Source organism: Triturus cristatus, chromosome 4_1 (genome assembly GCF_964204655.1).
Source record: "Triturus cristatus chromosome 4_1, aTriCri1.1, whole genome shotgun sequence".
Taxonomy (NCBI): Eukaryota; Metazoa; Chordata; class Amphibia; order Caudata; family Salamandridae; genus Triturus; species Triturus cristatus.
The window spans coordinates 596,860,711-596,888,434 of NC_140585.1; the positions used below are offsets into that span (position 1 = coordinate 596,860,711).

Consider the following 27,724-nt stretch of genomic DNA (forward strand, 5'->3'; position numbering starts at 1 on the left):
GGGAACAGTCCAGCCCGAACTGCCAGACCAGGTCCTCCCTGGACTGGAAACGAGCATCCTAGGACCGGCTTCGGGGTTCACCCCTTATCAGCCAGGTTAGCTTGACTCCAGTGGCATGGAGAGCACTGGACCCACGTCTGGGCATACCTGTCCCACTCGAATTCTGCATTCCGTCCATCAATTGTGTGTCTTTTGCTTTCTCACCCCAAGTGTGTTGATTATGCTCAGAGGTGGGTCCCGGGCCCAATGTGCCATTGGATTCAAGCTATCCTTGCTAATGAGGAGTGAAACCACGAAACCAGTCCTAGGATGCTTGTTTCAGGTCCAGGGAGGACCTGGCTTGGCGTTTTGGACTGGACTGTTCCCATGCGGCACAGGGTCAATACTGATTTGCATATGGCTAGGTCTAAACTGGGGTGGCATGGTGAGCAAAAGAATGACTGGGGGTGAAAGTTTTGATTTGTTCTGCATTCCGTCCGTCAATAGTATGTCTTTTGCGTACTCCTTTAGGGGTCTGGACTGCTAGTCTGCCGACTGATTGAGTTTCCCTGGTTGATATTCCACCGTAAACGACAATTTGTGATCCAGGTAATAGTTCCAAAAGTCCCTGGCAAAATCTGCCAGTACCTTGGATCTAGCGCCTCCTAGGCAATTGATATATCTCACCATTGATATGTTCAACAAGAGGGCGCAGGACTCCTTGTTGTCCGCCAAACTTTGAACCGCAAAGGATCCAGCGAGAAGTTCTAGGCAGTTGATGCAGAGAGTCTCCTCTTGCTTTGACCACTGTCTGACTGTGGTAATATCCCCACAGCATGCACCCGAGCCTTGACAACAGGCGCCCAATTTAATCACCGGATCCAAAGCCGATCCAAATATGAATCTGCCCTTCCAGACTTGCATATGAACGAGCCACGACTAAAGCTCCATTCGAGTTTCTGGAGAGGAATCTGCGCATATGAAAGGCCCCTCCCGAGGTGTTACGCCTTTAGACGTCGTAGGGCCCGGTAATACAATGGGCTTAGAAAGATCGCTTGGATCGAAGAGGATAGAAGGCCCACGATCTAGGGCAGATGTCGGAGGGATAACTTTGCCCTTTGCAAGGCTCTCCGCAACTCCTGACGAATCAGGAACATCTTCTTCTGGGGTAACCAGAGGCACTGGTGCAATGTGTCGACCTCAACCCCCAGAATGGATATCTGTGCCGGCACAAAGTCCAACTTCTGATCGTTCCGTATAAATCCTAGATCTTGTAACTGAGACTGTCATCCAAAGTTGAGAGAGTAAAGTGAATTTTTCCTGGTACATCAGAAGGATGTCGTCCAGGTACACTATTAGCCACACCCCCCGTGCCCAGACCCATTCCATAACCGGCCACAACACCTTGGTGAAGCTCCATAGTGCTGAGGACACACTGAATGGCAGGCATGTGAATTTGAAGATTTGACCATCCCACTTGAATTGTAGGAATCATCTGTGGGGAGGAAAAATCGAAATGGTGAGGTAGACGTTCTACAAATCGAGCCGTACCAACCAGTCTTTGGGCAGCAGAGCATCCCTTAGTAGGTGCCTGCCCTCCATTTTGAAATGACAGCATACCACCCACGATTGAAATCTTGGAGATTTATGACTGGTCTGAATACCTTGTCCTTTTTCTCTACCAGAAAAATATTGCTGAAGAAACCCCTGGGGTGAAGAGTCAAATGCGTAATGGCCCCTTTCTCAAGAAGGTCTGTCACCTCTCTGTTTATCACCTTTGTCCTATATTGTGAGAAAAGTAGGGGACTGGGCCGGGAGTGTTGGGGTGCTGTTCCGTAAAGCACCCATGCGTCCCATATTATGGATGCCCATTTGTGGCTGAACAATTGTAATCTTCCCCCCACCCCTAGTAGGGAAGAAGGGGTATCAAGTGGTGCCAACTGGTGCGTTGCTGGCTCTACTGAAATTTGCCACCACGTCCTCTGCTACGACCTCTTTAGGGGTAGAGCCCTACAAATTTTCTTGTAGTCTTGCCACTGGATGGAACACCTTGTTTGAAGTTTATGGGGGTTGGAGTTGTACGAGTAGATGGAGTGTTGGGCCTTGTCCAAAGATAAGAAGATATTGACAAAGCATGACAACTCTTAGATAAAAGGTTCTCCGAAGAGACTCGCATTTGCCACCGGACCGGCTTCAAGGGAAAACTGTCAGGGGCAGCAAGATGTGCGTCAAGGAATGCCAGCAATGCAACAGGAGCGCCTCCTACTCGAGATGCCAATGCCGCTGTTATACATGCTGCCGACTGCCATCTGAAGCGACTGGCTTCAGTGGTGGCCAGTTCACCTAGCCTAGGTTTAATTTTGAATAGTAAGGAAGGGTGACACTCTGTTGATAATGCACAATACGCATTACCCAATAAACACAGGACCCTCTGAGCCTGAAGAATCAAAGGATTGATCAAATTGCCTGACCCCCTGGCATCTTCCGCGATATCCAATATTTTCGTAAGAGACCCCAACACGAACAGTTCAAACCCTTCTTAGGGTCTTTGAAGAACTTAGTGATGAATGTCCCCATCCTGGCATTGATTTCTGAGGTACTTGCCGCCTAATTGGCCAATGAGGGCCTTAGGCATTACAGCCTTAGGCGTGCTGGACCTCCTGGTCCATGGGTTTCCTGATGCGGCTGGCCACATGCTTCGCTGCCTTTGGCGCCGGGATCCAGTCCGCGGAGCAGAGATGATAAATGTCTGCTGGGTTCAACATGCCCGGTATCCCTGCCGTCTTGGTCGTCGGAGGCCTCCAGCCACGGTTTCTTGGCGCCACACTCCGGTCGCCAGGGTCTACTCTGGCCTGGTCCATCAGCGGAAGAGACCACCCTCTCTAGAGCTGCATCTATGGCATCCACTAGCTCCTCATAAATAGAGAGCAACGATTTCTCCTCCTCCACAGACTCCCAATAGGCATCAACCCCACATGCCATGGCTGATCAGACTAAAGATAGAGGTCAATATTGCAGGAATATAGGTCAACAGTAGTAACAAACACTCACTAGCCAGCCCGGTTAGATTTGCCTTAGCCAATGCTTATTAGCAACCCTTCTTCTACACATCCTCTAACTATACTGGCCTTAGGGAACAGAAGTGCTCTGCGGACAAACCGCCTATCTGGAACTAGTAACTGTGAGGGAATGTGAGGAAGGCAGTCCTAGGTGCGCCTCGTGCTCTCACTGCGATGACAGCCTCTGCCTGACAACGGAAGGGAAAACTGTCAGGGGCAGCAAGATGTGCGTCAAGGAATGCCAGCAATGCAACGGGAGCGCCTCCTACTCGAGATGCCAATGCCGCTGTTATACATGCTGCCGACTGCCATCTGAAGCGACTGCGCCTCCCATTATGTGCTTCACCGAGCATCTCCCTCAAGGAAGGGAAGACGCGTCGGAAACGGTCAGGGAAGCCCCGCAACCATGAGAGAACTGCGCACCCTACATGAAGGCCTTGTGGGACCCAATGCAATGTCCCCCCAGTGGAAAAAACGTGGATTAAGGAAAAGCACTTATCGGGCTGCTGAGCAGCGAAAAAAGTGGAAGAGCTATTTCTTGATGTTGCTTATATGGGACTTACTCTGTGGTTATACTGTTGTTGTTGCAAAGACTCGTGGGATTTGTAGTCTTTGAATGAAGACGTGTTTAAGGCTGCTGAGTGGAATAAATGAAACAGTTGAGCATAATCTGAGCCTTTGGTCCTGACATAGAATCACATTTAAATCTTTCTAGTACAACATCCCATACCTTTCATGTAATTGCTTCACTGCAACCTGATATACATCTATATTTCTAGTAATTTCTAATGGTGGTAAATTTTTCAACTACTCAAACCAATGGCTTTCTTTCCACCCCACCGCACCTTCCACCACCACGTGGGCGGCTGATGATGTCCACATGTCCGTCTTGCAGATGGAAGTGCTTGCCCTTTTGGCCAAAGGAACCATATATAGGCTTCCGGCATCAGACGTTTGAACTGGGTGTTACTACCATTAGTTCCTGGTGCTAAAGAAGGTCAGAGCCTTTTGTCCTATTTAAGACCTCCTCCCTCAACGTCTTACTGCCGAAGGGCGAATTCAAGATGTTCACACTAGCCAGACCCTGAGACTGGATGGGGGCATTTGACCTGCATCACGCTTATTTTCGTATACCTGTCGTGCGGACCCAAAGCAGTACCGGTCGTTCACAGTGCTCCCTTTTGGCCTCACCAGTTGGGACTCAGGTGTTCACAAAAGTGATGGCAGTGGTCGCAGCACAACTTTTGAAGTTGGTAGTACCACTCCACCCCCACCTCTCTCCCCTCCTCTATGTCTGGCTGTTGAAGACAGGCTTGCTCCAGGCAGTCGTCAGCCACCTCCAGACTACAGAGAACATGATATTGTTAGGGTTCACCATTGTGCTGAAGATGCACATGACACTTTTGCAGACACTCCCTTTCAACAAGCAAAGTGGGTTGGTGTCTTTGGTCCCGTGCCTGGAGGGTCAACGCCTCTGTAAGTGGCTGGACCACCAGGGAATTTCTCTGGTGTTGAACCACCTGGTGGGATCTCTGATCGCCAGAACAGACCAACTCAGCCTGCGGTACTTGGCAAACTACATATGGTAGTTACACCTGGAGTGTTTTCCATAAATGGATAGAACCATGGCTTTATCTTTTTCTCCACTACTGAGAATAGGCAATGTCAACATTTTTGTGCATTGGTGTTCCAGAGAAGGCTGTCTTTCAGAGATGCGTAGAATGAAGCTCAGGACGCTTGTGTGCTTTCCTCATCCTGCTGCTTCTGCCCTGAGTTCTGAGGAAGACCAGGAATGAACGGGCCCAAGCTATTCTTGAGGCACCGGATTAGGCCAGGATAGCATGTTAGCCGTAACTCCTGGCCAGGACCATCTGTACTCTTGTGAGGATCTTCTGTCGCAGCGGCAGGGCAGGGTATGGCACCCAGACCTGCGCAGGTTGAATCTCCATACTTGGAAATTGAGCGGTGGCAGTGAACCTCTTTTGACCTTCCTCCTGAGGTTGTTTGTCATCTTGGTAGCGAAACATTCCTCTACAAAATCAGCGTACGCCAATCGTTAGGACAAATTTGTGGTTTTGTACAGCTCCTGCTGAAATGACTCGCTGCTAGCCAAGTTGTCTGAAGTTTTGTTGTTTGTCTTGTTCCTGACCCAGGAGGGACTTGCTATGGGCACTGGTAAATGCCACTTCTCTGCTCTTTTGGCTTTATTGCAGTTGCCTGATCAGCCTTCTTTATTTAAATCACATTTCGTGATGAGACATTTGAAAGAGTTGCAACATGTTTCCACTGACACCCTTTGTGATGCCACAGTGGGACTTTAACTTAGTTCTCACTGTTTTTCCTACGTCATATATATTTTTGTTGTGCACTCTGTTTACTATATTGTGTTCAAAGAATATAGAAGTTCTAACTTTTTTGATGTGCACCAATTGTGAGTCGCTGCACATTTGTACATTAAAGCTTCCATCGTAAAAATAACGGTGTTTTTCATCACCATAACTTCTGCTAGGCATGTGAGTAGGCTGCAAGCTGTTTCTGTCCATCCTCCTTATACAACATTCTTTCCAGATAAATTGGTGTTTGAGGAAACCGCGTACTTTCTGCCAAAAATGTTCACTCCAATTTGTGTCGGGTAGGCTATCACCCTTCTGTATTCCACTTCACCCCTCTTAGGTGGACAATCAGCTCTTTGTGGGGTTTTCTGGAGCAAAGATGGGTAAGTCTGTGCAAAACACCCCATCTTCCAATGGATCGTTCTCTGCATAAAGATATGCTATGCACTGGCAAAGAAGCAGCCTCTACAATGCTTCGGAGAGCGTTCCACCAGAGCTAAGGCTGCTACCACTGAACTAGCATATGGAGTACTTGTCGTGGACATTTGTCTGGTGGCTACATAAGCGCAGTACATATGTTAACAAAGCTCTACCGCCACGATAGTCGGGTCAGTTGAGAGCACCATTTTGCTGGCTTGTTCCTGCAGACTGTTTTGGTCTGATCCATTTTATAAACCCACCACCTGGAGAGGTACTACAATGGTATCTATTCACTAGATGCGTAATCTGTGATTAGAACTCCCTTCAATCATTCGATTTCATGTGTGTGTTTTTTATGATTTGCCATTGGTTGGATGGGTTGTTCATCAAGTCTATGGTAGTTTGTGGAAGTTTCCATTGCCACATTACTGTTCTCACAGGTGATAGGACTTAAAGAGCAAGTTATTTCCCTTAGGCCACAATATCTCTGGTTGATACTCTGTCTAACAGCAGATTGCTCACCAACCCTCCCATTTCTGTGACCTGTACTCTTTTCCATCTAAAAGGTCCCAATCTAGAGATCTCCATACTGCTCTTGGCTAATCTGCTAATGGGTTATTGTTTTGAGGGTGCAAACAGCTTGAGAAAGCAACTGACGTTGGCACACATGGGTGGCACGTATATGCGGCTCCCCATGTCTCCTTTGGAGCAGAATGACATTGGCATGGAACCGCACAACTCCACCTACTGGCGGGCAGGAGTACTACTTTAAAGTTTCTGGATTCAGCTGATGCCTGGTGAATATTTACAAGGTGAGAAATCTGCAGTTAAATTGATTATCCACCTTTACTGAAGGTAAGTAACTTGTTCTTTAGGAGAGATCAACCATGGGAACAGTAATGGGACAATGTAAACTTCCACGAAATGCCATAGGCCTGATGAACAACCCATCCAGCCAAGGGAAAATCATAAAAAAACATGGATGCCAATCTTTGAAGTGCATTGACCAAAAGTACTCTCTCTGTACTTCTTCTTGTGATTACTTTCAATGTATTGGTACTTTGGTCTTTGACTAACCATTAAAGCTGTCTATAGGCAATACATAAACCTAAGTATTGTGTTCAGTATGAAATGCATAGATGGAAATTAAATGTGTGATGACAGTTAACTTTTCAGGCGTAAAATAGCACTTAATTAATTAGAATGAAGACAAAATGATGCATCCAACTGATTAATAGAAAGCAAGTGAGGATAAAACTTGCTGGTAGGCTGATCCAAGATGTGATTGGCGATGTCTCAAGCCAAAGAAGCTGAACCAAAGCCCATTAGATTATGCTTACCATATTTGTACGGGCTTTAATGGAGGGCGATCCTCTCGAGGAAAACATATTTTCCCCGTGGAGAAAAGAAATGTGCTTGCAGATGAGATCCTGGGATCACCAAGCCCCCACTCCCCCTGTGTGGAGATCTCCTTATAAAGAACTCCACACAGCTGGAATGGGATCCTACTGGGAACACCATATGACTTCCCAGAAGGACACCTGAAAACATGCACCTGGCGGAGCTTTCTAGATCTACTACTGTGAATTTTTCTGACTTACAGAAAACCAGAAAATTGCTTCTAGGCCGGTAGTTTTCTCACTATTTATGTGAATTGAGCCCTTTACGTTCACTTTTATGGTGCATGTCAAACCTAATAAGAAAACTGCAGCTTATTTCAATTCTAGGGATTATACATAGGCCATAAACCACAGAAAATGGGGAGCTTCATCTTAACGCCTTTTAAAAAAAATATATATATATTTGTTTATTGGCATTTAGTAACAGTGAATAATCATAACGTGCACTTCCATCATACATATCACCTTTTTATTGTGGAATCTGAAATCCCTCCATGTGCCCAAAGTGTTCCCTCTGCCACCTGGTGGTTAAAATGTGCAGTGCTAAATTTGAGCCGATGTTCAGCACCGGCACTTAATTGGTTTCCGGTGCTCGGCACTGACACCTAACTAAAGTATGGTGTTGACAGTCTGCCACATGGTGGCGCTCCTCATGTAATTTATCGATGAGCAGAACAACGGTTGTTTAGGAATACAATATACATTAAAATAGTGCTAATACCTACCTCCCCAGCGATTCCTTTAGCTTTGGGGACCTGGAATAATCTGAACTGTCGCATTTACATGTGAGAGAGATGGTTAGTAGTTGTTTTGCCAGCGATGACAAGGGCGATGTGTGGTGCAAGCTGCATTGGCCTCCTAGTCAGAGCCCTGGCACTTAATATTTTACAAATGAAGCACTGAATGTATGTGTCCTGCTCGAGTGCTGGTCCCTGGGCATTTTCAGTGCTCCCAGTTAGGGTGACCAACCGTCCATAAATTTCATAGACCATCTGTAGTTTGGACCTCACGTCCGTTGTCCGTGAGGATCCCTTTAATGCAGGGCACAAGTCCTATAAAAAGAAGTGGGGGGACTGACCAAGTAAGACGATATGCAAATGACCTCATGATGTCACAATGTAGCGCTATTAAAGAAATAAAATAGTGCTATTTAAATTATTTGTGTAAGTACTGAGACAGACTAACCCATCTGACAGTCTTACAGTGTCTGCATTTATATACAGGGACAGAACAAAGGCAAAAGTATGCCTCTCTTAAGTACCAGTGAAGAGAAGGCAAGCTGTGTGCCTTTGTTTCCCTCTGTGGCACTTACATTTAAATGTAAGGTTCCAGGTGGCCCCAGTCAGCATAAACAAACAAAAGTAGGCCGGATGGCCCCTTAACATCGGACCAGCTGCCTGCATGTTGCTGCTGGGAATGGAAAGCAGGCAACGTGCAGGTACTGAACGTGACCCGGTGTCTGGAAAATTACACCGGGACAAGATCCGCATATTTCTGTGGGGCCCAACTTCTTGGCAAGGAGACGGCGTCCACCCTGTGAAAAGAGTAGGGGGACGCTGTGTACCTGCGTGTACCCCTGACTCGAGCCCTGTTTTTACGGACGCCTTTTGTCCCTAATTCTGGGCCTTGCAGGAAGCAGAGCTGTTTCCCTGCATGAAGCCTCGACTCCCTGATGGAGGCGCCTTGCACTCCTCCTCGTGAGCACAAGAGCAGCCCCACCCTGCCCTTTGTCATTCTGTATGCTTGCTGATTGCCACATACAGAATGACAATGGGCCAGTCTGGGCTGCAAAGCATATGGTGGGCCTCCTCCTGCCTCAGTCTAGTGCAGGGCATTCTGTCAGATGGAAGAAATGTGCAAAAACACCAATGCTGCTATGTGAGAATCCAGTTCAAGAAAATAAGCTGGTGAAAGAAGCTATAAAGAAGGGTTTGGAGTTCTTCCACAGTCTCATTTTAGAACGAATGCTTTTTCAATATTATATTCAACGAAGCCATGGTTGCTGCTTCTTTATTTTGTGCAACTAACAACCATTGACAAAGCCAATAGTTCTGGCTTTTCGCAGGTGTAATGTTACTTGATGTGTTATAGATCTGGCACAATGACAGAAGAGGCAAAATACCAATCGGGCGGTGCACTATACTAAGCACAGATTTTTAGCTTGGGTTTTTTAAGCCACACCCTTAATTACATCGAACACCCCCTTTGAAGAGAGCCCCCAGTTTTTTCATCCCACTTAAAACCCTGGAAACAACACCATGTATCACTCACACCTCATGGCCTGGCACTGTGCATCATGTATGACCCATGACTTCCACTTTTTCAGATTGCCTATGTGCAGGGGCATAGTGAACCCTCCCCCGCCCCACCATTTGCTTTAGGATTTACAGCAAGGGTGAAGTTTTTGATGGGCCTCTTCTGTCTGCAACTCTGAAGACAAAAGCTCAGCTCATAATTAATATGAAAAGGTGGGCGAGTGAGTAAGTGAAGGGATGGGTGGATGGCTGGATAGATTAGAGAAAGGGCGAATGGATGAATGAAAGGTTGAATGGACGGATAATGAGAGAGGATGGATGGATGGATGAGAGAAAAGGTAAATAGATGGATGTATGGGTGGAAGGGTAGATGGATGGGTTAAAGGGTGGATGGATGAGTGAAAGGATGGATGGTTTGGTGAATTGATAAGTGAAAGGGTGAATGGATGGATGGACAGATGAGTGAAAGGGTGGATAAATGAGTTAAGGAGTGAAAGGTTAGATGGATGAGAGAAAGGATGGATGAGTGATAGGGTCAATGGATGGAATCATGAGTGGATGAGTAGATGTATGTATGGGTGGGTGGGTGGATGGATGAAAGGAAGGATGGTTAAGTGAAAGGGTTGATAAAGAGAAAGGGAGGATGGATGGATGGATATCTGAAAGTGTGAATGGGTGGAAGGATGAATTTACTGGGTGGATGGATGAGTAAGTGAAAGGATGGCTTGATGAGTGAAAGGGTAAATGGCTAGATGGATGAGTGGATGGATGATAAGAAGACTGGATGGATGAGTGTACAGATGGATATGGTGAAAGGGTGGATGGATGGATGAGTGAAAGGGTGGATAGAGGGATAGATGATTGAAATGATAGATGGAAGGATACATGATGGATAGGTTTGTAAATGGTTGAATATGTTTGGATATGGATGGGCTTACTTATATACTATTGCACGACCTCCTCTGATGTGTCTGTAAAACTTACCTTTTGTACCTAAGTTTTGTCCTGAATTTTGACTGCCTGTCCAGAATTTTTGTCCTCAATTTTGACCCTTTGTCCTGAATTTTTACACTCACCGTCCTGAATTTGAACCGGTGCCAGTTGGTCACCCTACTCCCAGTGTGTGAGCGTGGGCTGGGTTCGATGCCTTCATTGGCCTGCACATTTGTCTGGGCCACTATTGTCAGATGGATGTAACAACTGCTGGGTACCTTCTGCCCCGCTCACGGTTGGTATGTATGTGAAGTTACCAGTCTCAACACATTATAGTGCTCTAACCAAACAATAACCTCTTAGTCTGGGAAAAGGGCGACAACCATCCCAGGATTACTCCAGCTTCGTGGCCGCATCACTTAGTCATGTGAGAGAATGGTGTGGGGGGGGGTAGGGGGATGGGGCGACAGGGCCACCGGGGGCAGGAAAGGGGGAAGCAGGGCGAGGGCTCCGATGTCTGGCCAAGGTTCAGCTTAACACCTTTAATAAGGATGCAGATACAAGACTATCTACTCCTTTTTGTATGCCAAAGGAAGGTTATACTTGCTGATGGAGACAGCACATGAACGGTTAATTAACCACAACATATATCATATTTAACGTGTTTGTGTAGCTGTTTTAAAGCAATATTGTTACTTCCTTTCCAAGGTCTTCTCTTGTTTTACTGTGTCTTCACTGGCTGATCACAAGTGTTTTAGCCTAAAACCTATACTGAATTTTGTAGTTTATTTTCTGCAGGTGCCCAGAACCGACAGCAGCCGCCTTCTTCCTGTGTTTGTGCTCAGCGATCCATAATGGCGCGAAAGAAGATCAGAAAGAGAAAAATACCCCTGAAGATCGTAGTTCCTGCTCTAGTAGCACAGAAGACGAGCCTAGGGACACATGAAAGGAAGCCATTAAGGATCCCTGACATTCCTATTCGCCCTAGAATAGAACATGCTTCTCCCAAAGTGGCAAACCAGGAGTCTGGATTTGGGATAGTTCAAGAATCCTCTTCTTCAGACGTAAGTATTTATTGTTTGGTAGGAGCTTAGTCTTTTATCTGTTGTCTATCTCTTTAATTCTCCTATCCAAACCCAAATAAAAGACTACAGAAGGAGGCCAATAAGGGATAGACACCATTAGCTCCTGCTAATGGTGTAATACTTAATGCTTGTACAACGAGTATTCTATGGTCACCAACTCCCCATACTGATGTAGATCCCTGAGACTATTACCTACCTCACTTTACTACAGACTCTAGATCACTGCACTGCATCTAAAGGGACACCAATCCAGCACACTGCCCTGCATCCTGACCATTTTGTAAATATCTTTTGTTTTGAATTTCAAAGTTGGCAGTAGCATATACTGTATATATCTGCAACAATGCTGTATACTGACAATATGTATAAACATAGTAACTTTCAAACAGTGGAATATAACTTAGCTTTTTGGTCTCGTGTATAGGTGAACTGCCCTCTGCCTTTACTAGCATAGTGGGTATAGATCTAAGTAGTTATTCAACTGTTCATCTAAGGTTAGCTAATGCCCTCAGTCCTAACTAACCTCCCACAGTGCACACTGGGTAGACCTCACTGCATCCCAGGGACAGTAATTGTTTGCGAACAGAATGCACTGCACTGCATCCTGTTAACACTAACCAGTACAGGGCGCTGCACATTATCACACTGCAATCTAGTGACAATAACGCACCACATTTCATCGCATCATAGAAGTCTGTCCTAGTTTGAATTGTTTATCAAGGATACTGACCCACCACATCAAACTGCATGCTAGGGATTCTAAGTCACAACTGTGCATTGCATCCGTTGGATCCTAACCTAACATACAGCACTGCACTGCACCTTAGAGTGACGACCTACCACAGTGGACTCTGTCCCAGTGGCATTAAACTCTGCACAGCGTTCCAAGGACACTAATCTAGCACACTGTAGTACAACCTAGGGATACAATCTTTCAAAATAAAGACAATACCCATGTTTAATGCATTGAACTGCATTGCTCTGCAACCTCGTGACACAAACCAATTACACTGCGGCAATAACCCACAACCTATCTTTGCGCCCTAAATCAAATATTCAGCCACACTGTATTCCAGGTACTGTAACCAACAACAATGTACCCTTGGAGCATTTGCTATCACAGTGCACTGAATCCCCAGGATCTTCCACGTTGCATCATAGCGATAAAAACGCACAACAGAGCACTGCAGTGTAGATTGTCACTCTAAAGACAAGCTAGGTGATTACAGACGAGCTCTCTAAAATGCTATTCCATTAATACATCTGAAATACTTTTAATTCTGCTCTCCCTTTTAAACAGTTGTCATGTAAGTAAAGCTGATTAGTATACACCTAGCCATGCAGCATTCTTACTTCCTGCCTAATCATTACCTCCTGGTCTGGTATAGTGTTCTCGAGCACACCTTTCTTAACTTGATTTCAGTGTCTACCTTGGTATGCAACGCTTTTTCAGGAAGTAACTCATTATAGATGAAGCAGAATGAGGCTATGGAATAACACCCCGAGTGGACCCTCCTATAACCATTTATTTATTTAGAAGCAATAACATTTTGATCCGAAACATTTTAAATAAGAAAGTCTGACTGTACACAAAGCAGTAAGGGTGAGGTGATTAACCTAACATTTTAGAGCAATAGTAGCATTACACCTGTGTTCTGCTTATCACCAGAATAACACACACCATAATATCTAATTTGCTTATTTCCATCATTATTAGGTTAGCATAGTAGTCAGTTGTGATCTTTTTTTAGTCTAATCTTTTTATTGAAGATTTCCAACAAAGAGAGACCTAGCTTGACTCTGTGGTGTATCAAACAAGCAGCACATGTTACATTGTGTACACAGCATTAGGGGTCTGTCTCGTTCCTGGGGGAACCATCTGTTTCCCCCTCCTGAATACAGACAATGTATGGCAGCCCATGGTTGGTAGATCCGTTCCCATCTTTTTTTTCGGACACCCTCTATTTTCATAAATTTGCTTTTCATTCAGGGAGCACCCATTGTGACCATTTTCCATTGATCTAGGTCTGGTGTAGCCGGGTAACCCCATCGCTGGACCATATTTTGACCAGAAACCATCAGACTCACCCCATAGAAGATTGTGGCATATATCTGCATAGCTGTATCTCCCCGGATATCAAATACCACCAATTTTGCTGAGAGGGGCCCTTGCAACCAGCGATACCTGTAAGACAGCATTCTATCCCAATCAAATTTCTTCAGCACTGCTTAAGCATATATAGAACAGTTCCCTTCTGACAACAGCTGCGTGTGCAATGATCGTTTTGAGCACAGCCGATCCTGACCACAAGCGATCTAGTTAAGCATGCCCTGCACATGATCTTTAACTGCACCAGTGGGCAGCCTGATGGTATGGATGCTTCCTTGAAGCAGCATTTGCTTCCTCGCACTCCTCCCTCCTCGAAGGAACCCATGTCTTCCTCCCATTTCGCCTTAAGATCACTAGGGGGCTAGAGTATTATGCATAACATTCCGGTATATGAGAGATCTAGCTTTCTGTGGTTCCCCACTGCCAGAAGTCCATGTTCCAGAAGAAATGCATCTAACAGGGCAGTATCTCTTGGGACATCAGTTGCCAGGCATGTCGTAATTAATGTGTGACCTTTGAGTTACACTTAGTACTGTTTCAGTGCCATTTTGACCTTCTAGAGAGAGGTGGTTTCCTGAAAGTCAGTTGTAACTGAAGAGGGCCTATTAGGAGGGTGGGTTGGGTCTGACAAGAAAGATATGATTAGTAGATCGGAGATTCCAGGGAGGTGGATTGTGCGTTAGGATGCAATTGAGGTTGGGGACATGCCAGGTACTGCCTTGGATACAAGTATTAGTAACGTTTAATTGGAGCTGTATATGGTGGAGAGCCATCCACCTTGGTGATGGTATGATAAGGTGAATTTATGCCTGAATCAGGTTTACAAAGAATAGTAGTGAGGAGTACTATTGGGAAAGCCTAATTTCAGTAGAGAACCTGTTTTGGCTGTCTTGAATAAGATGAGAGAGTGCATATTTCATACATATGTTTTACACTTGCGATTGTTGTGTCGGTTTTGTGGGATTGCATTTTCATTGAAATATTAAAAGCAATGCAGAGGTTTCTGGCATGAATGTCAGGTCAGTTAGAGAAATGGTTATTGCCTAGGGTGAAACAACAAGACCTCCGTTTTGGAGGTTTTTAACATTAATAATTTTAGACCCTTCAATTGTCATATGTTGGCGAGACACACAAGACGCATTACTGAGGGTGGGATGTGAAAGTAGAAAAGAGAGTTATTTGGGTGTTGTCAAGTGATACAAGAACTTATACATTTTTAGTGAGTGCTGTCGCTTTTACCACTGTATTCATAAGCTGCCACTAAATCTACTTCAAGCAATCCATAAACTGTACTGACTAAGTGATGCACATCTTCGGGATCACAGATCAGTTTCATAAACGTATTTTATTCAAATTATTTTCTTACATTTAAAATTTTTCGCTTGTGCTTCTTTGAATAAATGTCATTCTCTACATTAATTAAAATATTCAGAGCATCCAAACCAGCAGCAAGAACATTTGAGTTTATATGCTGTAAAACTGTAAATTAATCATACTCAAATTTATTGTAGCAATGCATAAACCTAAACGCAATCAACTTCTTTCTTCCCTAACTAATCTTCCACAAACCCTGCTCCATAACAACACTTTTTTCATTCACCTTTCACAACGTGTCTTGCTTTATCACCATCATGCCAGCACTCTAACAGACATGGTCTTGTTAACCCTGAAAAGCTCAATGTCCTACTGTCTCAGTATTTCATTGTAGTTTTATGAGATAACATGAATCTTTCACTCTTTCAATTTCCTAAAAAACAAATATCAACTAATGAAGTAAATAATATTTAACAAACATTTATTTATTGAAAATAAAAATTATGTTGTCTTTTATGTAATCCAGCTGGAAAAAAGTCACGTTTGTTTGTCCTCTGATTTTCTCTTAGTCTCTACCATCTCGGTGGCACTTGTATCTCTTTTGACACCTGAACTTGAAATTAGGATATATTATGCCCAGCCTCTACAAAACGTATGGGATTTGTATTGGTGAATCATCACAGCCGCTACAAATATTCCGATACTTGCATTGGTGGATGATCAGGAATAACAGAAAGGAGAATTGGAACAGACCAGGAACGAAGCATCTTCCGGATAGGGAACATGGAATTGTGCCATGGCACAATGAGAGGTTTTGGAGGAAGGAGCAGAGGTCTTAAAGGAACCTAAAGCGAATATTAAGGGGGGATGACCAGGCCCAGAGGGCTTGGTGGTAGCAGAGACACTGCCAGAATAGTTAAGCAGGGCCTTCTGCTGTCCAAAAGGATAGTGAGAAACAAATGTTGCTGTTGAATGTACAGGCGCCAATTTCCTTGACCTCCTGTCTTGATATTGATCTCTGAGATGCCGAACAATGTGTCAAAGAGTGCTCTGCTTCACCCTTGAACATTGGATTGTCTCTTTTCTTTGGGGTAATCATATAACTTCTCATTAGATTTCCCTCTTTGAAAGCCTTTTTGCATAGAGGACATAATTGCAGTAGAATAACAACCTTCCATGGCTGTCCTGTTTTTTGCCCACCTTGAAAGCTTCAAATTTTCACATGGAGTGAGTTTTTTTCTCTGTCCTCCTTTCTCATTTTTTGGGACAAAACTAACAATCATTGACCACATAAAACGGTGGTAAGCAGACCACAGAGAATGGGGGTCAGATACTGCCTTCGCAAACAGTACAAGCATATCAAGAAGAATTCACTTAGATTAGCCTTTGCTTCCATTTAATGATGCCTTCAGAGATATTCTCTTGGCTTCCTGGTCGAAACCATGTTCTTGCTTCTTAGCTGGCCAGAAAGCTGTAGGCTAGTGGCTGGTGATCCGGACTAGCACCCTACTCTGTGGGGTCAATACACACCTGCTCTTTAGGATCTGGCCAGTGAGATCCTGCCGGCACTCCCAGGATCTGAGGGCCTCTCTGGTTCAGACAATACATGATGGGTAGGATGTAGCCAAGTATGTTATCCACATTAGTTTGGATTCCACTGATTGCATTGCGGGAATTCAGAAGCAGTGTTGTACTTTGTAGTCATGCCTGGATGAGGCCCACTGGATTCCCTGTCTATTTACAGCCTTCTCTCATGGGCAAGCCTTTTGTGGGTCTTGCCAATTCTGAGAGAAGGCGGACTCCGCTTTGAAATCCTTTAAAGACAGCAGAGTCCTATCACATTCTTTGAGGCTGTTGACCCCTATGAAGCAATTTTTGTAAGTTTAGGGACTCTTCCAGAGGGCTGGCATATAGGCATAGACCGACTTCCCAGCTAGTGATACAGCAGATAGTCCAGTCCTTTCGGGGACACAGACTCGGCAGGCAATACACAGGCCAGCTGGAGCACCAGTCCCCAACTCCTCTTCCCCTGTTCTAACAGGCAACAAACAACTTTAGTTTGCCCTCAGTGATGCATGCCCAACGAGTGGGAAGAAGGATTTTGCACTTCCTCCCTGGTTGATGATCCACCTTGTCTGACTGATGGGTCTTGCAAATTGCTCAAACAGGCCTTTTGTCTCCTCCCCACCTAATGTCCCTCCCTCACCAGTGCGAATTTCATCAGAACATCGGTATATCTTGCTACAGGAGGCATGAATGTTGCTCTCCAAGGATGCAGTGAGAAGGATGGGGGTTGATATTCCCAGTATTTCTTCATCCAAAAAAGGGATGGGGCCTCGGACCTATCGTGAACATCCGACCCCTTAACACCTTCCTGTAGAGTGCAAGTAAAAAATGCTCACATCAGCTTAGATCCTGTCTGCTCTGGACCAGGGAGATTGAATGGTGTCTTTGGACTTGCAGGGTGAGTATTTTTATATACCCATCACGCAGTCCCATAGATGTTACCTGTGGTCCAGGGCGGGCCAGTAGCATTTTCTGATTGTTGAGTTACCCTTGGGCCACACCAGTGTTGGGTGTTCATGAAATGATGGCGCTAGTCACTGCTCATCTTCAGAGAGTCCTTGTATTCCTGTTCTTCGACAACTGACCGCTAAAGGCAGGCTTGCCTCAGTTCATTATTGTTCAACTTCAGACAAATGCAGAATTCTTTCCATTGGTGGGGTTTACTATAAATGATTCGAAGTCCCACCTGATTCCATCACAGAGGCGATCCTAGACACAGTGAAGTTCAAGACTTTTCCTCCACTGCAACAAGTCCAGGAAATTCAGGCTATCGTCCTCATGTTTCAGACTCATGTTTTCGGCTCTATCTTGACACCAGGTGAGGGTGGCTCTGATACTTTTTGGCCTCTTAGTCTCGTCTATCCTTCTTGTCAGCTAAGCCAGTTGGACCCTGCAGTGGAACCTGAAATCCCAGTGGGCTCAGTTTTAAGGCTGCCTTTCCAAGACTATTAAGGTCTCTGAGGAGAAGCTCAAGCCCTGTAGTGGTGGCTGACTGATCATAATTCATCCTGTGACAGGCCACTTTCCCTTCGTCACCTAGAGCTTACGTGGTGGCAGACATGGCCGGACTGGCTGTACCGGGCATCAGGTGTTCCACAGGAGGCTGGAAGGCCGATTTTGTTTCTGGGGGCTGTTTTTGTAGCAGTGCAGCAGTTTTGCAAGCACCTGCTGCAGAGTTCCTTGCATTTCCATTAGCTTTCAGACAACAATAAAAGTGTCAGGATAACGCTGGTGATTAATGTACCTGCTGGAGAGACATCAGCGTTTTGTCTAGTGGCAGTTTTGACTCCTTGAAACAGAGCAGAGGGCTAATATGCCTGCTGCAAAGGTCTTGTACCATGCATATAATAGAGCAGTATTTTACGTGCATAGCTTAGTGGGATACTGCTTTTGTCACAGAGACCCTTTTTAGGTCTCGCTCTCGAGACCTATTGTCGCCGAGATGCCTCTCAAGGGAGACAGACCGGGGCACGCGCAGCGATTGGGGTCGGGGGTCTGTGGACGCGCTTGCGCAGACGCACAGACACGCGCACACACCCCGCCGCTGCCGACCCCCCTCACCGCATCCGCTGCTGCCTAACGCGCGCACACACCTCGCCACCGCCGCCGCCCCCCCCTGTACAAAAAGCACTGGCAAAGCCAATAGGTCTCGCCTTTGAGACTATTGGCTCATCCATTGCCTTTGAATCATGCTCTATAGCCTGGGCATTGCAGACTTTGCCAGACCTATCATTGGCAAAGTCTGCGAGCGCTGGAACGTGCACCTGGCCATGCACCCGCAGGTCAACCTCTACAGCCTAAGCCGCAAGCGCTACGCACACCTGAGCGCCGCGCGCGCCGTGCCCTGGGGCGTGGACGCGCTCATCACCCTGCTCTTCCAGGAGCAGTGCTACAGCGTGCAGACGGCCGACCACCACCGCTGGCGCACGACGGCGGCCTGCGCGACGCCCCCGACCGCGCCACCGGCTACACGCTGGAGTTCCGCGCCGGCAAGGTGGCCTGTCGCGACTGCGAGGGCCGCTACCTGGCGCCCTCGGGCCCCAGCGGCACGCTCAAGTCCAGCAAGAGCGGCAAGGACGAGCTCTTCGTGCTGGAGCAGAGCTACCCGCAGGTGGTGCTCAAGGCGGGCAACGACCGGAACGTGTCCACCCGGCAAGGTGAGGTGGTGACTGGGGACACGATTCTTCCACTTAATCCTACAACCGCTGAGGACTCCTGAAGCTAGCATATTTTTTGTCAGAACAATGAGTGATAACCCAGTCATCGCTTGCTTCCTGCATGCTCACGTGCGCTGCAGTTATTTTTGGTTTTATTTCTCTTGCTCTCATACAACAAAGCGATCGCTTTCGCGATCGCATGTTCTATACAGCACTGGCTACTACCAAACAAAACTTGTTTAATGAGTGAATGCCTCGATTTACACGCATTGCCACGTGAAAGCCAAGCCTGCTGGCTTTGTCAATGCCTATTTATAGTTAGAACGGTGCTGTGCTGCTCACTGTTGGCTTCAAACAAGTCGAGTCCGTTCATACCTAGGAAATGTTCAAAGCCACTGTATTTTAAGACCGTCACCTAATGCACAAACAGACTATGCAGGTGTGTGGCACAATTCAGAGGTTGTTTCATACACAGTACGGCTTTCTCCGTGCACATGTGACGCTTAGGAAGTACTCCATCCGAGCCTGGCACACACTGGTCTGTCAACACGACACCTGAACAAGAACACTTGAGGATACGTCCAGCGCCTCTCACTCAAAGGCGGAACCGATGACAAGCGGAACAATGGCGCGCGCCCTGGGGGGTGTTTCAAGAGTGGCTGAGAGCCGGCCTTCATCTACGCGATTAATCTTCTTAGTCAAGTCATGGACAAACATGACGCTGCAGTGTGAGAACAAATACTCCACTGTACTATGATTGTTGTAAAGAATAGGGAAACTTTGTCAGGTTATAGAAGACTGCACACTTCATTTATGACAGCCTGCAGTGATAAAAACTTTAATATCGGTGTCGGCTCAACATCCAGTGATTCTGGGCAAATCACTTAATCTCCCGTGCCTACCAAAGCAATGAATGTGTGTGTCCTTGTGTAAAGGAACTGGTGCTCATGTAATGTGGTCCAATACCTTCGGGTCGCGCTATACAACACAGAAAACAAGCATTTGCAATGCAATAGGTCTCGCAGTTACACGAGTTAAAGCTATTGGCATTGTAAATGACAATGCCAATAGGCATTGTTATTTGCAATGTCAATAGCTCAAACTCGCGTAAATGCGAGACCTAATGCATTGCAAATGCTTGTTTACTGTGTAGTTCATAAGTTACAACCATAATCTAGCACAGTGAGCTATGAGGTGTCATTAAAGAGCTGCATGCTAAACACATGGTGCAGGTTAGAAAGTTATGTTTTTCCCCTCTGAGTCTTTCATTATCGTAATGTGGCTAAACAGGATTTGTTTGGGTAGAAATAAATCCTTATTAATAAAGCCAACCCTAACCACTGTGGTATGTCCTGATTTCTTTTTTTTTTTTTGAAACCTTTATTACAGAATGCAAAAGATATACAAGGATGGGCCTACAACCTTCAGGCCGGCCGCTAGCAAACAGTGGGAGCATAGACACAATTATTAAACACAAGCGACAAGTGATAAAGGTCCCAGAAGTCGAAGGAAGCGTTGGCGGCCACACCGTCCGGAGCCCCCAACTGGCAGTTCCATTTTTTAAAAGAAACTACAAACAAATCCACAAGGCAGCAAAAGTCAAAGCAGCATTATGAGTTCCCCTGGGGAGAACCCTACCGATCCACAGGAATAGGGGGGGGGACGGGCCAGGACAGAAACAAAGTGAAAACGATACCCAGAACCAAGGTAACAAGCAGACTAGGGAGACTGGGCCACTGCCAAATCAGGCGTCAGCGGCGGGGTGCAAATCCCGCCACGATAGGAGTTCCAGGGGCCCCACACTTTCACCCATTTCCCAGGCTTACCTCTCGCCACATACACTACCTTCTCCCGAAACATACACCAATCCATGTTGTCCTTCCACACCGAGACCGTTGGTGACCTCTGGGAGCCCCACAATTGGGCTATGTCACGCTTGGCCACCATATATCCCAGAGTCACCCACCACGTCTGCGGCGCCGTGTAACCAGTCGGCTCCCACACATTTAGCAGACATCTCCTAGCCTCGGGAAACAGCGTCACATGCGTGACCGCTTGCAACACCGCATGCACACCACGCCAGAATCGCGCCACCTCCGGGCATTCCCACAAAGTATGGAAGAAGGTCCCTAGCGAACCACACCCATGCTTACACAGCCCATCCACGGCATATCCCATACGCATCAGACCCGACCCCGTAACGTAGACCCTGTGGAGTATTTTGAGCTGGACGAAACGAAGGCGGGTCGGTATGGCCACCTCTTTCGTGGAGGCCACCGCAGACACCCAGTCCTCGTCATCCAGCTCCAATCCATCGGCAACCCATGCCTCACGAAGGCCAGTCAGCAGTCCCGAGCGATCGTTGATGAGCTTTTTATAAATCAATGAGATAGTGCCATCCGGTACATGCCCATCTAGCACTCTATCTTCCAGAGGGGAGCACTCCGGGATGGACGCCACATCCGGGAATACAGAACACAGCGCGTGACGAACCTGTACATACCGGAAGTACTCCCTGTCTTGCAACTGGAATTCCGCCTGCAGCACATCGAACCCCCCCCCTCGTCCAGAGATCGCCCACCCTACTGATGCCTATCATGTCCCACTTCTCAAAGCCTTTCGAGGTCCACAAGCAGCCCAATCGCTCAGATGCATACAGTGGCGTCGCCCGGGTCAACCGATCCTTCCACCCCATCGCCAAGTTTGCCGCGTGCCACACCCGTACCGCGACCCGCGTAGGACCCGTCAGGCGTGCGTCGAGCGATCTAGAGTAGAGCGCACGATTATAGTCGCCACCCGGCAGTAACAATTTATCCATTTCAAAAGCCGGGTTAAGGGCGGGCCCATAAAGGCCGTGGTTTATCGCAGCCAGCTGGGAGGCCCAGTAATACCGTTTGATGTCTGGGAGGGCGACCCCCCCGTCATACCACGGGAGCGTCAGCTTCGCGAGGGCGATACGCGGCCTCCCATCCCAAAACAGGTGGCGCTGCAGACCCTCCACCTCCCGAAAGTAGCGTGCCGGGACGATGTCCATCGTGTTTTGTAGAGCGTATAAGAAACGTGGCAACAACATCATCTTAAACAGTGCCGCACGGCCGAGCGGCGAGAGCGGCAAGCGCCTCCAACGCGCCACATCCTCCTTCAGGCGCTGGAGGGGGGGGGGAGTAAGTTCTGTTTATATCGGGCCGCAGCGTCAAGGGTAATAAAGATACCCAGGTACTTAAATCCCTGCGGAGCAACCTGGATAGGACAACCCCACGGAAGGATAGGAGCCTCCCCCGAGAGGACATACACACAGGATTTAGCCCAGTTGATGACTAAGCCGGAGTTGCGGCCAAATGAACGCAACACATCCACTAACACAATCAATGATTCACGCGGGGAAGCAAGGTACAAAAGAATATCGTCCGCGTAAAGGGAGACGCGATCCTCATACTCGGGGGTCCATCGGAGACCACGAATCGAAGGATGCCACCGCAGCCACTCCGCCAGGGGCTCCAAGGCAAGCGCAAAGAGGAGCGGCGACAGCGGACAGCCCTGCCGCGTGCCCCTGCCCAGTTCAAAAGGAGCCGATACTCTACCATTCACCGCCACCTGCGCCAGCGGTCCGGAGTACAACAATTTCACCCAGCCAATGAATCCCGGGCCAAACCCAAACTTAGCCAGCGTCGCCCAAATATATGGCCACTCAAGCGTGTCGAACGCCATAGTGGCGTCCAAGGACGCCCAAATGGCTGGCTCTCGTATGAATGGGACCCTCGCGAGCCCCCCATGCAGACGCCGCAGGTTGAGCGCGGTGTTGCGATGAGGGATAAAGCCGGACTGGTCCTGATGGATCAGATCGCACACCACGCCAACCAGCCGATTCGCCAGCACCTTGGCGAGAATTTTCGGCTCCGCATTCAACAGCGAGATAGGCCTATAAGACGTGACCCGATCCCGCGGCCTCCCCTCCTTATGAATAACCACAATAGTGGCAAGACGCTGGTCCAGCGGGAGGGAACCCGCCAACCGGGCCGCGAGGAACATATCACGGAGATGCGGAGCCAGCGTATCCGGTCGTAATTTGTACAATTCGATGGGAAGGCCATTAGGACCCATGGCCTTGCCAGAGGCGACCGAACGTATGGCGAGGGCAATCTCATCAGATGTCGGAGCCGCGTCCAACAACAGTTTATCCTCCTCCGAAAGGTAAGGCAGCGCAATGTCTTTAAGCAGGTCATGGGAATCCTCTTCCGAGCGGGAAGATACCGGGGAATACACCCCACGGAAATACTCAGCGAAACAGTCAACAATTTCCTCCGGCTCAGTGACACACACACCATCCAGTCTCTCAATCGACGGGACCACTCGACTCGCTCTCTCCTTTTTATCCAGCCACGCAATCAGTTTACCAGCCTTATCACCCACATCATACAGCCGCCCCTGTTGCTCTCTACTCAGGCCCCATGTCCTGATTTCTGAGTGTGTGCTTCTCCAGACCAAGTACTCTCAGAAAATGCCTACCAGTATAGCTGACATGAATCCTACACCTTGTAGTCCCCTTTGTCTTGGGTAACATATTCTATACACTGATTTACCCACGTAAGATTCATTGTCTCTTTATTTGTGTGTGATGTAAAATGCTCTGACACCCTACACTGGTATGAGAGGTGCTAAAAACAAATTAAATACATGTGAGAGAGAGGCTATGCAGAGATGAGAGGCACTGTTGGAGGGTGGTTGTGAGGGAATCATTGAAGGGCACTAACCAAGATTGTCCTGTCCTGGTCCACTGTAAGGTCGTCATTCACTATGCTTCAAAGGCTAATGCAATTGAATATATAATTAAATATGTGTTGTAGAATGTGCCATTTTTGCCCACATTTTCTTGGGGGAAGAACCCCCCTGAAACCCTCCTTGTAGTGGTAAGCTGGCTCGCTGCACTCTCTATGCACTGTACGGTGACAGGTCTGATCATTTGCCTGGGCTGCTTTGGGTTTCCAGTCCAGCCCTGGTGACAGATTAATCACTATTGGTCTAAGGAGTGATCATCTGGGAAAGGTGGAAATCAGTGAAGGGTGGCCTCCAGTGGGGGGGGGCTGGTGCCACATCGACCTAATGGAGCTACTGGACAATCATGTTGCCCTGAAGGTCTTCTGTCGTCCATCAAGGGAAGGGTGATACAGGTTCTCACGTACAACACCACTGACATTTTGTACTGCAAGACGCAGGACAGAAAGTGGTCCTGTGTGCTGTGCCAGGTGGCTTTGCATCTCTGAAGGTAGCTAAAGTGCCAGAGCAGCTTTCTGGTCGCCAACCACCTAGCAGGGTCTTTGAATGCTAGAGTGGATGTGCTAAGCAGATGTCTGGAATATCACCAGTGTTGTTTAAATCTTGAGGTAACACATTTTGTCTTATACCAATAACCGGAAACATTGCTACCATTCGCAGTGTCAACAATGTTGCACAAATGCAACAATGAACGTCATCCTAGTGGCTCCACATTGGGCCAGGAGAATGTGGTATCCGGAATTCCTGAGCTTTAGCATCTGTCCTCCAATCAGGCTGTACTTTGGGACGACCTCCTGTCTCAGTAAAAGGGCTGGGACCTCCACCTGAATCACCACAACCTACACATCCATGCGTGGAGATGGAGCAGTGGCAATTAACTGCTTGCAATCTGCCACCTTAGGTGGTAGATGTCATCCTCGCTGCCAGGCGCTAGTCCATGAAATCCATTTATGCTGGGTACTGGGACAAATTGTCGCTTGGTGTGGTGCTCGGACCACCATCCCTTCATGTGAGGCTGTCAGATGTTCTCAATGGCTCTGTCTTTTGCCCAGCAGGGCCTTGCAGTGGGCACTATAAAGACTTTCTTCATTTGCGGAACCAACCGTCCTTGTTCATACTACCTGTTGTAATGAAGTTTATTAAAGGTTTGGCACACGTTCTCTCCCAAGCAGGTTGTGATGCTACTGTGGGACCTTAACTTAGTCTTGACATTCCTCACATATACACTTTTCAAGCCCATGCAAAGATGCTCGCTGTGTCTCCTAACCTTGAAAACTGTCTTCTTCATTGCGACTTTGTCGTCTCGTTGGGTGAGTGAACTGCAGGCTGCCTTCTTGCCCAAAGGAATGACTCCTTCCACATTTATTGCTATGTCAGCGTTCTTTGCTCTCTTCTCCCCCCTTGAAAGATTAGAGAGACACTATTGTTTGGACCTGAAAACAGCTGTGAGTTTTTACATTGATCGTACCAAGGGCCATCAATTGGACAATCAACTTTTTGTGGAGTTTTCCAGAGCCAAGAAATATAAGGCTCTGTATTAAGATCTGCTACACACTCACCAAGATGCACCCCCCAGAATGTCTGAAGTTCCATTCTATCATGGTCAAGGCTGCTACCACTGTGTTGGAGTGAAGAGTGTCTGTCCTTGATGTCTGCCAGGCTGTAACTTGGGCTTTGGTGCTTATACTCATGAAGCACTAGTGCCTTGATAGCCAGGTCCAGTGGGAAGACATTCCCATTCGGTTTGGCAGGACTTTTAGCTGGTACTTCTTTGGTGTCTATTTTAAGGTGACACATCTGCAGTTAGAAGTATCTCTTTCCCACCTGCCAGTTCTGTGGAGTTGACTCTTAACATTTACTAAGATCCCAAGTTGGTGATCAGCACATCTGAGGGCGAGGTATCGGAAAGGACAAGAAACTGATGCTGATGTGTGGGAGTGGGGCTTATATGCGGCTCCTCTCCATCACTTCTGTAGCGGTAAAGAACCAGCATTAAAGAGCATGGGAACACTGCTATTCTCTGAATCCAGTCTGGTGTCTTGGGGATATAAAGAGGTGAGGAATCTTCAGTTAGATCGAGAATTCACCAGAAAGAGTGTTTCCGTAGATAAGTTACTTGTTCTTTTCATCCATATCTTCACACAGTACAATAAAACGTGCATATTGCAAAAAATAGTTAATGGAACGTCACCTAATCTTTTAGACAGGCACAGCAAACTCTAATCTTTTAGACCGTCACAGCAAACTCGTAAGAAGCTCATTGTTTTGTTTAACAATTTTTTGGTAGCAATCCATCCAAATTTCTTTCTCCACTATGCTGGACAGAAATTCCTTGGCAGCAAGCTCTTGAAAACGTAACTGTTGAACCAGAAATTGAAATTTCAGATTCAATGTTTTATTGGCTGGGGGGTGCGTAAAACATTCTGAAGAGCTAATGTGGTGTTTTTGTAGATCAGCAAGTTCTGAGAAAACAAAATGGCTAAATACAACACTGATGACATTGTTTGGCACTGCGCACTACCACAGCGTGTGAAATGAGTAGTGAACTTGATATATTCTGATACATAAGTAGTTCAGAATTGTTTTAGTTGTCAAATCAGGGGTTGCTTGTTCAGACCTGTAGATAGTAGAAACAGCCCTTTTTTGCAATGCACCTGAATGGTAAAAATGAATCCACATTCACTAAACTGGGACAGTACATAAACACTTAAAGATCTAGCTGCAGTTGTTGTGAAGGGTTGCATGTAATAAAGACAACTTTTAAAAGTCGACTATGTTAAAGTTGCGAGTAATTAGTTGCTTGGCTGCGATTAACCCCAGGTCTAGAAATCTGGAAGTTACTTTGTGCTTCTTGGATCTGGTGAATAATCCCAGTTCACATTCCTCCCAGGAGCGCAGTTCAACACGGTCTGTGCATGCGGCTAAGCAGGACGTTGCTTCCCGTCAGTGTTGTAGTAGAGCGTGGCAGGACCACAACATATGTAGGAGGTCGGCCACAACAGGGACACCCCTTACTTCCCCTTATTGCTATCCTTCCCTCCAACCTAAAACCCCCTTACCATGCTTTTACGCCACCCATCCCTGAACTGTAAAAACCTAAACCGACCCTTAATGCTGCCCTTCCCTCTTTCAACTCTAAAAGCCCTCTGAATACCCCTTAACACCACCAATCCCTGAACCCTACCAACCCCTAACTACTCCTTAATGCTTTCCTTCCCTGAAACCTAAGAAATTACCTCCTTGCCCTTACTGTATTTTTACTGGAAATAGCTCTAACGCACTGATAGAGGAAATTGATTTTTCTTGTATACAATGGTCTGTTTTTAACAGACTGGTGCACTTAGCATAGCCTGTGGCCACATGCTTACTAAGTAGGCCTTTATTGTGTTTCCTATAAAAATCTAGGAATTACTCCAGTATTGATGGCTTGCACTCATTGACCCTCCTACCTACTCCCTCGTTGTCACGGGTGCCAGAATAAACCAATCCAGATGTTACAGTGCATTATCCGGGGTAGTAAGTGTTATATTCTGTACTACTCTGTGTCTCCTTTCTCCCTGCTGCTCAGCCTGTGTGTGTGATGTAATCAGAATGTTCGTGAATGCATGGTTTGAATGAGTGGTCAGTTTGAGTGAGTGGGGCTGAGCAGCAGGACGCTGCTCCCGGTGGGGCCTTCTTTACCATTCTTGTTATAATGAATAAACCTACTTAACTACACCTTCGGCTACTGGATTACTTATCCACAAGAGCACTTTCTTCGTTGTAAAAGTGGCGACAATCTGATATGAACAACGTGTACAGAGAAAAGAAATGAAATAAGAAACTACTAAGATGATTGCC

The 27,724-nt window shown here is 46.8% G+C and overlaps 1 protein-coding gene across 4 annotated transcripts in view; it reads left to right on the forward strand.

The window, feature by feature from the left end:
* Positions 1 to 27,724, forward strand: part of BEND7 (BEN domain containing 7) — a 398,804-nt gene that overhangs the window by 243,283 nt on the left and 127,797 nt on the right. For all 4 annotated transcript variants that reach the window (XR_014981306.1, XM_085652959.1, XM_085652958.1 and 1 more), the window contains exon 5: positions 11,178 to 11,443. Coding sequence is in view for 3 of the 4 variants with exons in the window: in XM_085652959.1 (XP_085509085.1) it covers positions 11,178 to 11,443 (266 nt within the window). In the remaining variant the exon portion in view is untranslated. The remainder of the gene's footprint in view (positions 1 to 11,177; positions 11,444 to 27,724) is intronic.